General features: G+C 45.0%; 1 protein-coding gene across 1 annotated transcript in view; it reads left to right on the top strand.

The window, feature by feature from the left end:
- Positions 1–15,435, top strand: part of FKBP1B (FKBP prolyl isomerase 1B) — a 145,095-nt gene that overhangs the window by 110,455 nt on the left and 19,205 nt on the right. Inside the window, exon 3 of the mRNA XM_085610597.1 lies at positions 9,831–9,943. Coding sequence (XP_085466723.1) covers positions 9,831–9,943 — 113 coding nt within the window. The remainder of the gene's footprint in view (positions 1–9,830; positions 9,944–15,435) is intronic.

Below are 15,435 nucleotides of genomic sequence, written 5' to 3'. Positions count from 1 at the left end.
TTAGATCAGCAGGCTTCTTGTCCTTGGTACAGGTTTCCTTGTCAGAAGTGATCTGAGTTCTTGGTTCAGGGGTCCTTCTCTTATACCCCTTTTTCCCTTTGTTCCCTTTGTCCAAGCAGGGAGATTCCCCCCATCTCAGGTTTGTTGTGGGTGTTGCCAGGCAGAGGCACCTGGCCTATTCACTGAGCAGGGCAGAGTCCTCAGCCGCCCAGCAGGAGGCGGAGCCAGTATTATCACTGGCAGGAGCAGGGCTATCAGTCGCCCAGCAGGAGGCGGAGCCAGTATTGTGTCAGGCAGGGCAGGCTACTCTTCCCTCACTCTGTGTAAACGCCCCATTCACCCCACACTGACTCACTCAGACCTCTGGAGCCACCCAGCCCCTGACACACACACCAAACCAGCAGAGACCGGTAGATCGTTGGACAAGAAAATAGCCACTTTCTAAAAGTGCTATTTTCAAACATAGAATTTAAAAACCATCCATCCTAAAGGGTGTGTTATTAAATTCTGAGTTCAGGGATACTAAACTCGACTTGCTACCATGCTCCCTGAGTCAGATAGATTATAATGGAGTTAATAATCAGTCTGCCCAGTCTGGCCTATGGGAGGCAGGTAGCCCTTCAATAGTGAAAAACGAAAATGGCTGTAATTCACTATTAGGTCATGCCACACACATCAGGGCATGACCTACCTTTTACCAACAATGCACCCTGCCCTAGGGCCTACCATAGAGGTGTCTGAAAGGTGGCAAAGTGAAGGTTTAGAGACTGGCAAGTAGGTTTCCTTACCAAGTCGACATGGCAGTCAGGTACTGCACGCAGGCGCTGCGGTGGCAGGCCTGAGACACATTTTACACGCTGCTTCTGTGGGCGGCACAACCAGTGCTGCAAGCCCACCAGCAGCAGTTAACTTACACGCCCTTGGCACACGCAGTGCACTGGACTAGGGTCTGAACAGTAAGTCAACCAAGCCAATCATGGTAACACCAATCAATGTAACAATTTAACATAGGGAGCACTTGCACTGTGGCACTGATCAGCAGTGGCACAGTGCCCAAAGCAATAATCCAGCAAAAACATCGTAAACAGAGGAGGCAAACAGAAAAAAAATGGAGGAGAGACTCATGCCAATGATGCCAGGTCTAACAGTATCTATCCGCAAGTATCTTCCGAGGAGTTTGCAATCGGCAGACAACAGCGATATGGGGCGATAGGAGGCCATTTGCTGCGGGTCCCGATGCGGTTTCAAAAACGTCACGAGTACTGATTCTCTCATAGATTTCGGTAACTCTCCCTTCTCCAGCGCCGCCGCAAACATCACTACCAATCTAGGGACCGGGTGTACTGAGAATGTCGTGTAGTATTCTAGTGGGAACCCATCTAATCCCGGAGCTTTATTGCGTGACCTAGGGTTAGGTGATCACTCAAGAATGATAGTTTCCCAGCCCAATCCCCTTTACCGAGGCACGGTATAGAGAGACTGTCATACGTGCAATAAAATGCAAATTATGTTATTAGCAATACACTACAGACTGGTATTGCTCATGTACATGCATGATTACTAATACTAAACGTATATGACCAATTCAAGCAGGCCGTTAGCAGCACAAGGAAAACAAACCCAAACAAAAAAGGGGAATACCTGGTCCCTGATGCCAGCGATATCCAGGCTCTAGGCCTGTAGATTTTCTATAAATTCAAAGGGTCACAACTCCTGCCAAGGTAATTTGCTAGCCATTCACCTGGAGTAAAGAGGTCAAGCACTTTGACTTAATTCTAGTTGCCAATTCTTGGCCTGACTGTAGCTTTAAAGTGTATCTTGTGGCACTTCCTGTCCTATGATGTCCTAGAGGGAAGGTGGGGGGGGGCTGGTAAAAGGGCAAGTGGTACCGCTTCTGCTTTGCCTAGCACTTTGTTGAAGGCCAATCGAGACGAGTGCTTTGTGGAAAGATCCAGGCATTCGAATTTTGCACTTAAGTGTGTAAGCCAACTGAGCTGGTGACTTAAAGCCAAGGTTTATGGGATCAAGGTTTATGATCACCTCTTAGACGTCAGATCTACAGAAAAAATGTTTTTCTTTTCAATATGCTAAAAGTAGGGCACTTTTTTTGTAGTTTGTAGCCGCGAATCCTGATGCAGTGAGCCGTGTTGCTGCACAGAGAAGCGCTATCTGGAGTAGGCAGTTGTAGGAGCAGCATCTGTCTGTGTGATAGGAGAGAATTGATGGAGGCATCAAAAAGCCAAAGTAAAGCCTGGTAGATCTTCCCAGGCGGGAGCATTGTCTCTTAATTGGAATCCCTTCTTCGCCCCCATACACGGTGGAAAGCAACCTATTTCTTGTGGATGCACTCATGGCCTGTCCTCACCTGGATACCAACTGAGGGGGCCTTGAATAGGAGCAGAAAAGGGCTCTCCGTAGTAGATAAAACCATGGTTGTGAGGAGAGAAAGCACTGCAGCATCAGGCAAAGGACAGATTTTCCAGCCGAATGTTCTATTTTTGCATGCAGGCCGATATGCAGGCACGCTGTTCGTCTCTATGGGGGTTTTCTGCTGTGCTATTCACAATGTTTGTTATGGATAATTGGATGCAGTGGGCGGCTTTACGAAGGCAGAGAACCCAGAGTACTTTGCCTTTGTGGGATATTCCATTAACCAGTGCTTCAGAAGCAGGGTTTGTGCTCTGCATGGCCTGCTGCCTACTAAAATTAAAATGGATTTGAAGTTTACCATCTCGACCACACAACAGTCCTTGGCTGAGGTCAGAAGGGGACATGGCCTGCCGGCTTTGTAGCCTTGCTACAGACAATCTGCTCCATACTATCTGCCGCTGCAAGTCTAGTCTGGACGTACAGCGAAAATGGCTGCGCCCGCTATGGAACCAGGAAGGGGTGGCCACCCGCAGGCAAGCCAGCCTGGCCTGCCTCAATTCTGCAGACCAGAGACCAATGTCATGAACCCTAAAGTGCATTCTTGGAGTAGAGGGTCCTGAAAAAGGCAGCTAGCAAGCAAACCACTCTGGACTCCCATCGACTCACTCCTCCATCCCCAGGACCCCCAGCCTTTCCCCAAAAGGAAGTGGACTCTCTTAAAACGTGGGTCAATGCTAGCAAACACTACTTAACTACCACAAACTGTGTGATCACATATGCAAGCAGTCTCTTTTGCACTAGCACTTTTGATTGCCATTTTATAATCCATGTTTTATGTTACTCTTAATTCTTATGTCATATTTATTGCACATTGTAGAGGTATCATGACAGTAGCGTTTTATTACCTCTACTCTTACACATTGTAGTGATTTTAATTAATCCAACAATAAAGATGGATTGGTTGAAGTTTATCATTATTACAAAAAAGTTGTGATTTTTCTCCTGCAGGTCGATTGTCTGTCGTTACAGTATTATAAATTACTTTTGGTAGTCATCTACTAACCTTTCTGTAACAATAGCCACTGAATGTGTTCTGCACTTTTGATACAAGTGTCCTTCCTTTTGAATTTATTTTTGGTGCCTCACATATTGCAATACTTTAACCTTCCAGACCTCCATCCTTCATGACACTTACCCTGGTTTTATCCTTTTCTGTCCAGTTCAATGTTTTTCCTGTGGACGATAAAATATCTCACAGGTATCCCATAGGTTTGTCATTTGCTCATTTTATACAATTCACTTTTATAAATAACAGGTCGTCTCGTGGCCAGTGGTCGCCGCGTAAGCATTTAAACAATTTGTGCATAGATGCCCCGGCGACCAAAGTGCACAGTGTGACCAAAGCGACCCACATCACCTCCACCAATAAGGCAAAATGTGAAAATACATATGGCCAAATATGGATTTTACTGTACAGTACAAGACATTGACTAATAGCCATAGGAGTTCTAATCCGTTCATTAAACGCAGGTATGAAATTTGACACAGCTTCCTGTCATCTTCCAGGAAATAAAGAGACAGGACGGGAAAAGACAGAAGTGAAAGGTGATCTAAGAATTTTCAAAGAATGGAAAGGTTGGGGAATTGAAAATGGGCAAACATCTCACAATCCTACTCTCTAGATACCCAAACGACTGCTCGCTCGGCCACTCTTGGACGCACAGGCAGCAGAACAGGGTAACGCCAGGCAGTTGTGTATAGTAGAGATACGCTCATAAAACTATTAATGTTTATTAGGAAATGCTTCAGTGTCGGTTATCAGTGAATAACTACCACAGCATTAAAAAAGATCTTTGCTGCAACGAAGGGAGTTGTGCCACACAATCTCTATAAACGTCCACAAATCTAAATGAATTCACAAACAAGAACCAGCTTCAAATACTTTAAGTACATAAACTCACCCCAACTCTGAACATCATGTTTTCAGTTATTGAGAATAGACTTGTCCAAAAATATTCGCTTTAGTAAACAATCTCTTTGGTTTCTGCAGATATGCTTAACATTTTCATTTTGCTAACAAACATATGTTTATTTTTGGTTAATGTTCTAAGCGTGTCGCCAAATTTTGTTTTCTGTTTTTGGTAACTAGATGTACATCAGTTACGGTCATTGTGTTCCCAATGGGACTGTGTGCCCCAGTGTCCTATTAATGCCAGCCTGTTCAATATGTCCAGGTAGCCACCATCACATGGCAGTTAATGCTATCGCTCCATCGCATACTATTAATTGCAATTATGTGCCAGGCTATCCAGATATGCAAGCCAATGCCATAATATGCCCAGTGCCCCCAGGCACCTGTCAGGGCCACAGTATGCTCATGTGTCATTTTGTGTGCTAGTGTTTGTAGCATGTTTGTGTGGGTGCTCACAAACATGCTCCTAATGTATTAATAGACACAAACGCACTTCTCACTCACTCCTACGCATACAATCCCACACAGACTCCTACATACGCCCACACGTGCCTGAGCCTAATGATCCTGCTCACACATGACGCATGCACGCTACGCTGATCGCACCCCGTTGCTTCTTTCCCTCTGCTCCTGTGTCTGAGCGTCCTGGTGCAGGGCTGGGATATCGATGATGGGCGGCAACAGGTCAGGAGACCAAGAGCGGCACCCATTGCTGCAGCTTTTGTTCCATGACTCCTCCGCTTCAAACAGCTTTTTGGGATTCAAGTTGCTTAAAAGCAGCTGCACACATCACATGCACATGCCGGATGCCCAGAGTTTGCGGTAAGTCTTTAAAATTTTAAGATTCTTCCCCATGGAGGTCTCGCCTTCTACCTCTTCACAATGAAGCAACATAAAGAGGTTCAGAGGAGCCCTAAAACCCACCACTAAGGCTGTGGGCTTATTCTCTGGTTGAGGACTCGTGGAACTATTTCTACCCACAGTTGTCCTGATGCTGTATCTCCGTTGCTTCTCTGTAATCCCCTCAGTAACTCAAATGAGAAGTTAAAATTCAGTACAATGAAAGTAAGATAAGCAGTGGGATTTCATTGCCTACATCCTTTGCTTATTTATTCTTTGCTTTATAATCTCCCACTCATGGACCAAGGTCCTGATTTAGAGGAGTGCGGTAAAAGTGTATCTACCACCCTGCTGACTGTATTTACTTTAACTGAGATCTGATTTAGACTTCAGCTAATGGTGGATTTTACCCTTGCAGGAAATCCTCCACCACAGCTGTTGGGTCTGCCTTGGTGCAGATGTAACTGTCAAATAGTGTGGCGGGTCAGCAACTCCACATTGACTGGCTGATCCACCACCAAGTGGAAGACTGTCTTAAGAAAGAAATGGTGGTGCTTCTTACTTGCATCAATCACCCCTCGTTATACTAGGAAGACTTGATGTGGGGATACCGAGGCTGCCCTGACTCTTGGGCCATGTTTCTAGTGGCCACACATACCACAGGAAAATGTATAGGCAGAGACGGGCACTGGTGGATTTTCCAACAGTTTTCTTCTCCATTGCAAGCTTCAATAGAAGATCCAGCCACAGAGGTGGAGAACTTTAAATAGGGCAAAATATCCTCTTCCGCCTTAGAGAATTTGCCACAATAGCGGGTGGATTTACCACTGTCCAACTTCAAAGTTGGGCAAACATTCGTTTTCCAGAATTCTTGTTCTCGACTCGCAGTCACTCCCCTACTCTCCTTCCTGCTCCCGCTCATATTACTGCCTGTTCTCATCTGCTGTGTTTAATCCCATAACTACTTACACCTCTCTTAGTTTGGTTCATAGAATCTCAGGCTTTTTTCTGTTTGTGAATAAGACCTGTTTATAGAAAATGTATTGAGATTTGAATCAAAGGTGCACAGAGCACTTCACACTGGCCACTCTTGCGTGTAAATTTGGCCTATGGAGCTTTAATTGTGTCCATGGTCACTAGCATGGAAAGGGGCGTGGTCTGCCACAGCGTATCCCTAATTCCCGTGTAGGCATGTCCTACCATTGTGGACACTGCCCATTGGTGGATGTTCACCTGCCCCAGGTTAGGGCTCGTGCAGGTTAAAGTGCAAGGCATCAGAGGACAACCTTTTGCCTTGAAGCTGTATTAAGATAAAACCTTTAAGGGAACAGACGATTTGCACCGGCAAGTCCATTCCAGAGTAGAGTGTTCATAGAGGGGTGACCTTCCCACAGTGCGCATGTCATATACGTAAGTAAACTATGTGCAAATTGTGCCACTGTGGGCACCTCGCTGGTGGTGTGAATTGTGATGGGTTTTCGCATATTTAAACTATCATTTGTGACAGCTGCGGCTCTGCTCTCAGTATGGAAGGAGAGAACAGGACTGGATTGTGAGGAAAATGGCTATTCAGTAGCTTAAAAATAAAATAATAATTTGATGTTTACAAAAGGAAAGCGCATCAACCATTTAATGGGCCAGAGAGATAGATATTAGTCTGTCAAAGCCTTTTTCCTTCCCAGAGGGGAGAAGGGTGTAGGATCTGAATTAAATAAATTTTGTATGAAACTCCAGATCAAGCTAGATTCACAAGACCGTTTGCTATTTGGATGCAGCAGGGTATACAAAGCAAATACATAAAATATGCTAAGTACTTAAGCACGGATGAAAGAGCTTTAGATTACACGATTTACACCCCTTATGATACATTTTGGTCTTTTTTTTGTTGTAATATACATGGTATTCAGGAAAATCGTCAACTACACGAGTAGTAGGAAAAAAAGCTCAACACAACCTCAGAAAAACAAAACCATGGAACTGTTGCAATAAAATAGGCAGTGTTGCCACATGGAATGCCCAACACGGAAATACAGATGAAATGAGACAAATGTACCCAATATTTTAAATCATTTTACCACCCTCCTACAATCCCCCCTTGTACACCACACCAGAGAAGCTATTAAAAACCAGCATTGGCATAGCCAATAGGTCTTGCCTTCTCAAATATGTATTTCTGTTTTTATTACGTTCCTCCACCCCCCCCCCCTCCCACCCCCCCAAACATATACAATATGAAAAACAATTGCAGAAGTATTAAAATAAAGGAGCGGCCTGCAGCCCATGAACACCAGCGCTGACGCTGAAGTGTACTCCTTTTTCAGGCAGTGGTACACATGTGAGCAGGCAAAATGGCATCATTTTCAGTGTAAGACAGCAGATGGCTGAAGTGGGCTGGCCTATTGCCCCATACATTATGCTGTGATAGGTGGAAACAAAATGTCACAACATTTGAATAGACAAATAGATGAAGACGGCTGACTGAAAGTCCCTTTATATGTGTGTGTATATGTGTGTTTTTATAGTGAATTTAATTTGAAAATGTGAGGCTTGCGAAACTGCTAATGCGATCTCTGGGTCAGATTGAGAAAAAACGATACTCTGTGTAGGAAAACATGAAAAGTAAAACATTTAGGCAGAAAAATAATCAAAAGGACCGCACACAGCCCCATACGTATTAGTACCTTGCCCCTGATATGCCAATGCTTGTTTTGTATACTTCTGTTTCAAAATGACAGCATGCCAGCTTAAGCGCATCATCACGTAACACACTGACCGTGCGTGTTTACATATCCCGCAGCACCTCTCCTTTCTTGGGTGAGTGACCACCACATTAGCTACGCCTTCGTCTGTCGTGTTCAACTAAACTTGCCCAACTTTCTGATGACTGTTGAGGAAACGTCACTTTGATTATAGGCTTAGTTTTTCTCCTTTTTGCGCTTGTGAATCACGGCTCAACCAGGCTGAGATTACCTTTCCAGATGTTACACAGAAGATGTCTACTCTATCCTGATATTCCTGCACAATTTCCACAAAGGTCTTCTCCCAACAGCAATTTGTGATTTTTCCATTGTGGACATGTAGTGTTGAGGTGTTGTTCTCCTGCAGTATCCCTTTTGTCGCCAGAGTGGTAATGTACAATGAACCTCACCAAAGAAGAAAACACGCAGGTATACTGTGAGCAGGATATTTACTTCATCTCATTCAAAACTGCTCTGCAGTAAATGACTCAAATCAAACCTTAAACATTCTATGTGCACATTCTTAATTGGGAAACGCATGACCATGGCTTAAAGGAACCTAGGCCTATATTAAAATACACCACGCAGCTTAATGGCCATGCATCAATTTCATGTTGGGGCTCTTCCGAGAAGACAAAACACCCTAGTAACTCATGTCACATGCACACCTCTGTCTTGTAACACAGCACAGAATGAATCCATTCATGGTGAAACATCATTTACTGAATTATTATTATTACATGAAATTAAAATACCCTCAATAAATAAATAAAATTTAGCTCAAGTATTACGAATTCACTCCTGTATTCCTGTTGAAACTGTCCATAGGTATCCAGAGAATTATATTCCCGGCGTAATTCAGTGGGTGACAATATCAGTAGTTTCAGATATAGATTACTGTACAAAAAGCTAAGTAGGTCAATGTGCCTGTTCCAGAGAGGAGTGTGACTCGAAAGTTTAGTTTTTTCTCACCCAACCTATCAAATAAAGTTAGCAGGATCATAGGAAAACCTGCTATTTATAAAGAGTAGAAATGACGGGAGTGCCTCAAAGTTTAGAAAAACACAAGTTATTATAACATCGGGTGGGTATACAGTGCTTCATTACTGTGTTATCATGCCTAAGACCAGTAAAAACAAGATAGTGCATAAACGTTTGATCAAAAAAGCAGCACGCTAAAGATATGGTAAAAAATAAACAAACCGTGATAACAGTAAGAAGTCCGGAGATGTTTTGAAGCACATGAGCATTAAATACATTGTTATACTAAAACAGATGGCCACGTTGACAAGGGAGAGCGAGGGCGAGACAGGCAGTGGAAGAACAAGTGCATGCGGCCACGCTAATGAGAAACAGATGGCCCCTGCAAGCCGCTGCTCGCTCCCGCAAGGTGGATGCCATGACAAGCACTCGTGCTTGAAAAGAGCTGACCAATTTCTAAAGGTCATCTCCTAGAGCAGCACATGCGCGCTGCCTAGGCGAGACCTGAACTAGCATGTAGTTCTAGTGTCCACTCTAGGCCTCCAGCTCCTCTTTCCCGGACGTTCTAAGAAACAGCTAGGTAAACCTTCTCTTGTTAATGTTCAGGGGGCACACCATGTGCACCACATAGCATTTATGCATCCATCATGGTGTAAAGGAAGCGGCTGGCCACAGCAGTATGCATCATGGGGACGGGTAAGGCTAGAACCAATATCTATTAGCAGTGGTTCCAGAGATGCTTTTGCCATTTCCAGATGATCACAAAGACTTCTTAATAGGGTTAAAAAAATTAGTTGTGGACTTGGGTGATCCCTCTGTCTCATTATAAATGTACCATTGACATCCTTGTCTGTCAGATTAACACATTTCAAGTCATCCCATGCACCTCCTAAGACTGCCTTCTCACGATCGGATTCTTCTGTTTGCAGGAATGCTCCAGAATGGAAAGAAGTTTGACTCGTCAAGAGACAGAAACAAGCCTTTCAAGTTTCGAATTGGAAAACAAGAAGTAATTAAAGGCTGGGAAGAAGGAGTCGCACAGGTAATGCAATGGTTAGGGATGAGTTTACCTCAGGTTGTACGCACGTCTATCACATGATGATCATCTAGGACTGGGTCTGTTTGCTCTGTGCCCTTGCTCGCAGAATGGCATGGCTCCCGGAGATCTGTGCCTGCACATAAGGAGCACGGTCTGGTAGATCTTTCTGCATGTGTGCAGCCAGCTTTTAATGTTGCTATCCTCATGGGGATGGCCGGCTGCACAGGTAGGGACATTAGTTGTGGCACTTGCAATGCTTCATTGCTCCTGTCTGACCTTGGATTCACACACAATGTTGCTTGTCATTCAGGAGGCCACGGGGCAAGCAGGGGCTACTGGACCACAGCCATGGGCCTTGAGGCATTTTATCACTGCTGTCCTGGGGTCAGCCCTTCTGTGGCTCTGCCTGTTCTGCCAATTACAACTTTTTCCACACTTGACTCTCAGTGGTAGCAAGGGCGAGCAGTCCAATGCTCCTCTTTGTATAAAAGACAAGTGCTTTATTTCACAGAAATAATAACATTCAACTACACCTACAATAATGCAAGAATACCTGACTTATGGGTGTTTAGTCTTTATGCTTTTAGGGGCCTCTCCTGGATAGATCTGCTGCCTCTCCACCTTCCCCAGTAGGTCTCCATGTTTTTGTGCTCCCATCTCAGGTCCAGAGTTCAGGATACTGCCTATTGGTTCAGCTTACCTCTGTCTCTTGGGTCTAGGCCCTTTCACCCTTTATGTAGGAGCAGTGCTGGGCTGTGTCCACCCGTCCCACGGCAGTGGGACCTCACCAGTAGCTGGGAGCTTCCAGGGGGCACACAGCAGTCTTCAGAGAAGCTGTGCGGCAGCCAGCCACACTGCGTGTCGCTCCAAGGGTCACAGTAAGATCAAAGACTTCTATCCGTGGCCTTCTTACAGCCGGCTGGCAGTAGACCTCTGCTTACCTCGCAGTTCACTCTGGCACTCCAGTGAGTACTTGGGGCTTCTTCTGCGCAACAACATGCCCTCAGGTGATGATTCTTTGGTGTGATGTTCATCGGGTGCTGTTGTCGTCACACAGTGACACAAGGCCTTGACCTTGATTCTTCACAAGGCACCCTGGGGCACACCTCAGATGACTTAATCTTCAGGGCTGGTCCTGAGCCAATGGCACACTTTGGCAGTGTTGTGGTCGCGCACTCCACTTATGGGGCACGTGATAAACCAGTAGGCGCTTTTCCCAGCTTTTGTCTGAACTGTTGCTCAAGCACACAGATGTAGGTGCCGTCATAGCTTCAACGTGAATAAATGGCGAAAATCATATAACCCGGTCCGCCGATATGATTCCTTTAGCACAGCTGTTTAATGAGGCTCTGTCTTACTAAACAGCTGTGCCAAGGTAAGTTACATGAATCCCTTCCATGAGCATCTCCACCTGCAGATTTGGGCATTACTTTCGTGTTCACAGGCAGGTTTTCTTGGAATCCAGGACAGTCCAGTAATTCCTCGTTCAGATCAGACTCCAGGCCATGCTATCCTACCTCTGGGAAGTTGGCTGTCAGTGCCACACCAAACCTTGCTTGCCTTGTAGTCCTCGAATACCTCTTCCTTGGTAGAAGAGACCAGGGCAAGAACATTAACTGTTGCATGGCGAAACATTTATAAGGTCCCAAAGGCGAGCCTTATTGGCTATGCCAATGCTTGTTGTCATTTTGTTAATTAAATTTGAGGTGGAATTTTTATTGTGTTGTGTTTTTGACCTTTAAGCTGGTTTGCAGCATATACATGCTTTACATATTCTCTATAAGTTGAGCCTATCTGCTCTGTGACATAGCTACTAGGGGTTGAACACATTTATGTTACTGAAACCTTTAACTGGATTTAACAAGATAGTGCCTGTAATACTTCTGGTGGACCTCTAACCTCACCAGCTAGTAAGCCAATTTCTGACAGCGGGTTAAAAATAAAATTATAAAACCCAGGTGGAAAGGGGCGGAAGAAGTTACGGTATAGATCAAGGTAGAACAGAGCTACACAGACAGCGAGGTCAGTGACGGCCGGCACTGATCGGAGGTAGGGGGGCAGAGGCAGGAGGGTGGGAGGAAGCGGGAGATAAGGGGCGGAAGGGGTGGACGCCGGGGAAGCGGGAATAGGAAAAATAAATTACCTTCTCGCCGCTTCCTCACCTCCATAGTCCTCCCTTGCTTGACCTTACTGAAAGTACACCCAGGTGACTTGTCAGCCAATCACAACGCTGCTTTAGCAGCGTCATGATTGGTCTGAGTGACGTATTTCGCTGCTCAGGCACTGACTGGGGGCCTGGGCATGTCCTCCATGCAGGCGCAAGACCGTTTTGGGCAGCTCGAGAGGGCTGGCCAAGCAGTGACTGCGCACTTTAGGAGGATGCTACCACTCCTCCCTTTGTGTCACTGCAAAAATGCAGTGGGGTGACGCTCCTCTGCCCTAGCGGAGGAGCCGCCACTAAGCGAGGGGAGGATTTGAGGAGTTAACATGAAGACAATAGAGAAAGCAAGAAAACACATGCACCAGCGGAGTATCGCCCCCCCCCTCCTCCTCATGCAGGCACAGAAAGTGTGCAAAATAAAATGGTAATAAAATGATTTAATTACCATTTTATTTTGAGACCATGGACTGGAAAGTATCAAGGACATGATACAGGCTGCTAATGGGTAATTAAACACTTAGTTTTTCTTAAAAAAAGAATGATGTGTATTTATGTTGTAACTAGTGCTCATGTTAAGCTCTCCAATACCTTTGGGTCAACTGTGCGCGGCGCACGCGCTAAATAAGAAAAATCTGCTTACATATTGCCCAGATTGTAAGCAGTGGAAAAATACAAGTCACTCAATGAAAAGGATGGTAAAGAAGCTGTGCTCCGGGGAGGGACAAATAAAAGAAGAGAAGAAAAATTATTGAATAAGAAGCAAGCACATAGGTCTGGCAAGAAAGCTCACTATAGGTATATTTGTTAATGAATTGGAGAAAATAGATCTGTTTGTAGCTTTCTGTAGGCGAAACCCAAAAAAGGAAAAAAAGGGACTGCAGCAGAATAAACACTCTCATCACGGGAAAAACAACCAACTGTACAAAGAACAAATGAATGTACAAAATTGATTTTGTTGAATGGGTTCCAACAAGAGAGCAAGACGTACACAAGCACCAGCCCATCTCATCTGCTGAAAGATGCAACCCCATCAACTCTATTTATTCCCATATGTGAATATTGGTATCTGCAGCATATCCTCCCTCTTGTATTTCCATCAGTGTACATGTGGCTACCCTCTTGAGTCTCTCTTCAAAGATTGTGTGGTTTAAAGAGTGCACTCTTCAATGCCTGTCCGAGAACTATTTTCAACCTTTTTCTTTCCTCCAGAAGTGGACACAATATGCCTGATGTTTGTCCAGACCTTCCACTGTATTCGAGATGTAGCCTTCAGGACTCGAAACAATGCGCCACATGTAGCATCCTACAATACATAGTATCTCAGATATGGCCTTCAGAGCTAGGCATAATATGCTATATGTGATGTCTAAACATTACTCAACACTCCAGGTGTGACCTTCAGAACTGGGCACAATAATCTGCAGTGTGTTCCAGAACTGGGCACAACGCTCACCTGAAACCCTCTTATTTGGTCACGATACTCAAACGTGCCCAAAAGAGCAGGATATATTTTGGTAGCTTCTACTTTTGAATTTGGACAGATATAATCTTTCACTTTTGATGAACCAAAGCAGAAAATTGGGGCACTATTAATCACAACACGTCTCTTTACTCATGTTCCTCCTGAAGGGCCTTTTGTACATTCAAATACAATTATTTTCTTTTCTATTACATGGACAGAATGATTGAGTAATACATACAGTAACATAATGCACAGACATTAGATATGATATGGGTCATTTCATCCTCAGTATGTGTTACTTTTATTTCGTGAAATATATGCAAATTTGAGTTTTCCTTCTGCAAACTTTTACTATTTTTAGGACCTAAATAGAGGGAGTATGAGAAAGTAGGCAAGGCAGGAAGCTAGAGAAGAAGAAGACAGAGCGAGAGCCAAAACATACATGAGAGAGTGAGTGGCGGATGGACAGAGAGAGAGAGGGCAGCAGAGGGATGTGTAGATAAATATGGAGGAGAACAAACAATAGAAAGGAGAGGGACATTCAGATATTGGGAGAGACGCAAAGATACTTAGGCAGTGAAAGTTAAGGGAGAATTGGACATGGTTATAGCTACTGTGATAGAAAAAAAAGAGAGAGGCAGTGACAGAACTTGAAAAGGGGATAGAAAGATCAATGGGGGGGAAGAAACAGAGTGGGTGATCTAGAAAAGGAGAGATAATATACATAAATAAGGGAGCGAGCTAGTAATGGCGGAAGAGAGCACGAGGGTAGCGATGGAAGTCGGGCTATGGTAAACAGAAATGAATAGCTGTTTGTGGTCCTCGCGCACCGTGTGACTGTCCCAGGATGCCTATGATCAGCACAGGCAACCAGCGCGAGCCAAGAAAGGGCGGTTGGGCCTGGGCCACGGCAAAGGCTGAAAATATCCCTGACCCAAGGCCGGGGGCTCTGTGAGGGCGAGAGGGCGCGGTGTGTGGTAAACAGGGTGCTTGGGAGTAGAACAGGGTCACATGCGTGAAGGAGAGCTGTATGAACCAAAAACAGGGTGCTGTGTGTGGAAAAAAAAGAATGCTGTGCAATAAAACTGCATGTTGTTAGGGTAGAACAGGATGCTGTATGCGAAGGGCAGGGGGCTGTGTGCAACAAAGTAATGTGTGTGAAGGTGCGGCTCGACAAGAAAGTGCAGCGTTTGAAGAACAGGGTGCTGTGTGAATTTTAGACACGCAGGCACAGTACACAGACGTGAAAATGGAGATGGATAGAAGCATAGACCAAGCGTGAGAGATGGCAGAAAGATCAGTAAAGCAAGAAAAAAAGAAGCAGAGTGATAGATAAGGCGAAGGGATGCGTTATAGAAAGGATCCAAGCGAGCACATGCAAGGGTACCAATAGGGCCGAGAGGAGATGAGAGAGAGAGAAGGGTTCCAAAAAGTATTATTCTGCCGGGGCGCGCCCAGGAAGAGCCTCTGATTGCCGTGTTACCTCTAGCCTCCCGCTACCTGCAATCCGAGACTGCAAACTGTAGAAAGAAGCAGCATTATTTGAATGTGAACAAGCATTGGCCGCGCGGCCGTGAAAGTGACGCAGCCGCAAAAGTGAAAGTGATTGCGATCAAGCGCGGCGAGCGATGCGCATAATGAGCATGACGAGGAAAGCAATATGGCGCCACTGCTTGTAAACCTGTGCACATGCACACAAGCTATAGGCCGGCCATGGTAGCATGTTTTGAAGCCCTTACTAAAAGTCTCGCCAGCGAATGCGCTGGGTTTGGCGAGACCTAAAAAAAAAACGAAAAAGGGGGAAAGAAGGAGGAAGTAAATGAATTTAAACCGTGAAAAGGGGAGAAAGCAGTAATGAAAAAAGCCTGCAGA

The sequence above is a fragment of the Triturus cristatus genome, chromosome 6 (genome assembly GCF_964204655.1).
Source record: "Triturus cristatus chromosome 6, aTriCri1.1, whole genome shotgun sequence".
Classification (NCBI taxonomy): Eukaryota; Metazoa; Chordata; class Amphibia; order Caudata; family Salamandridae; genus Triturus; species Triturus cristatus.
The sequence above is the reverse complement of the archived record's forward strand: the minus strand, read 5'-3'. Positions and strand labels throughout refer to the sequence as shown.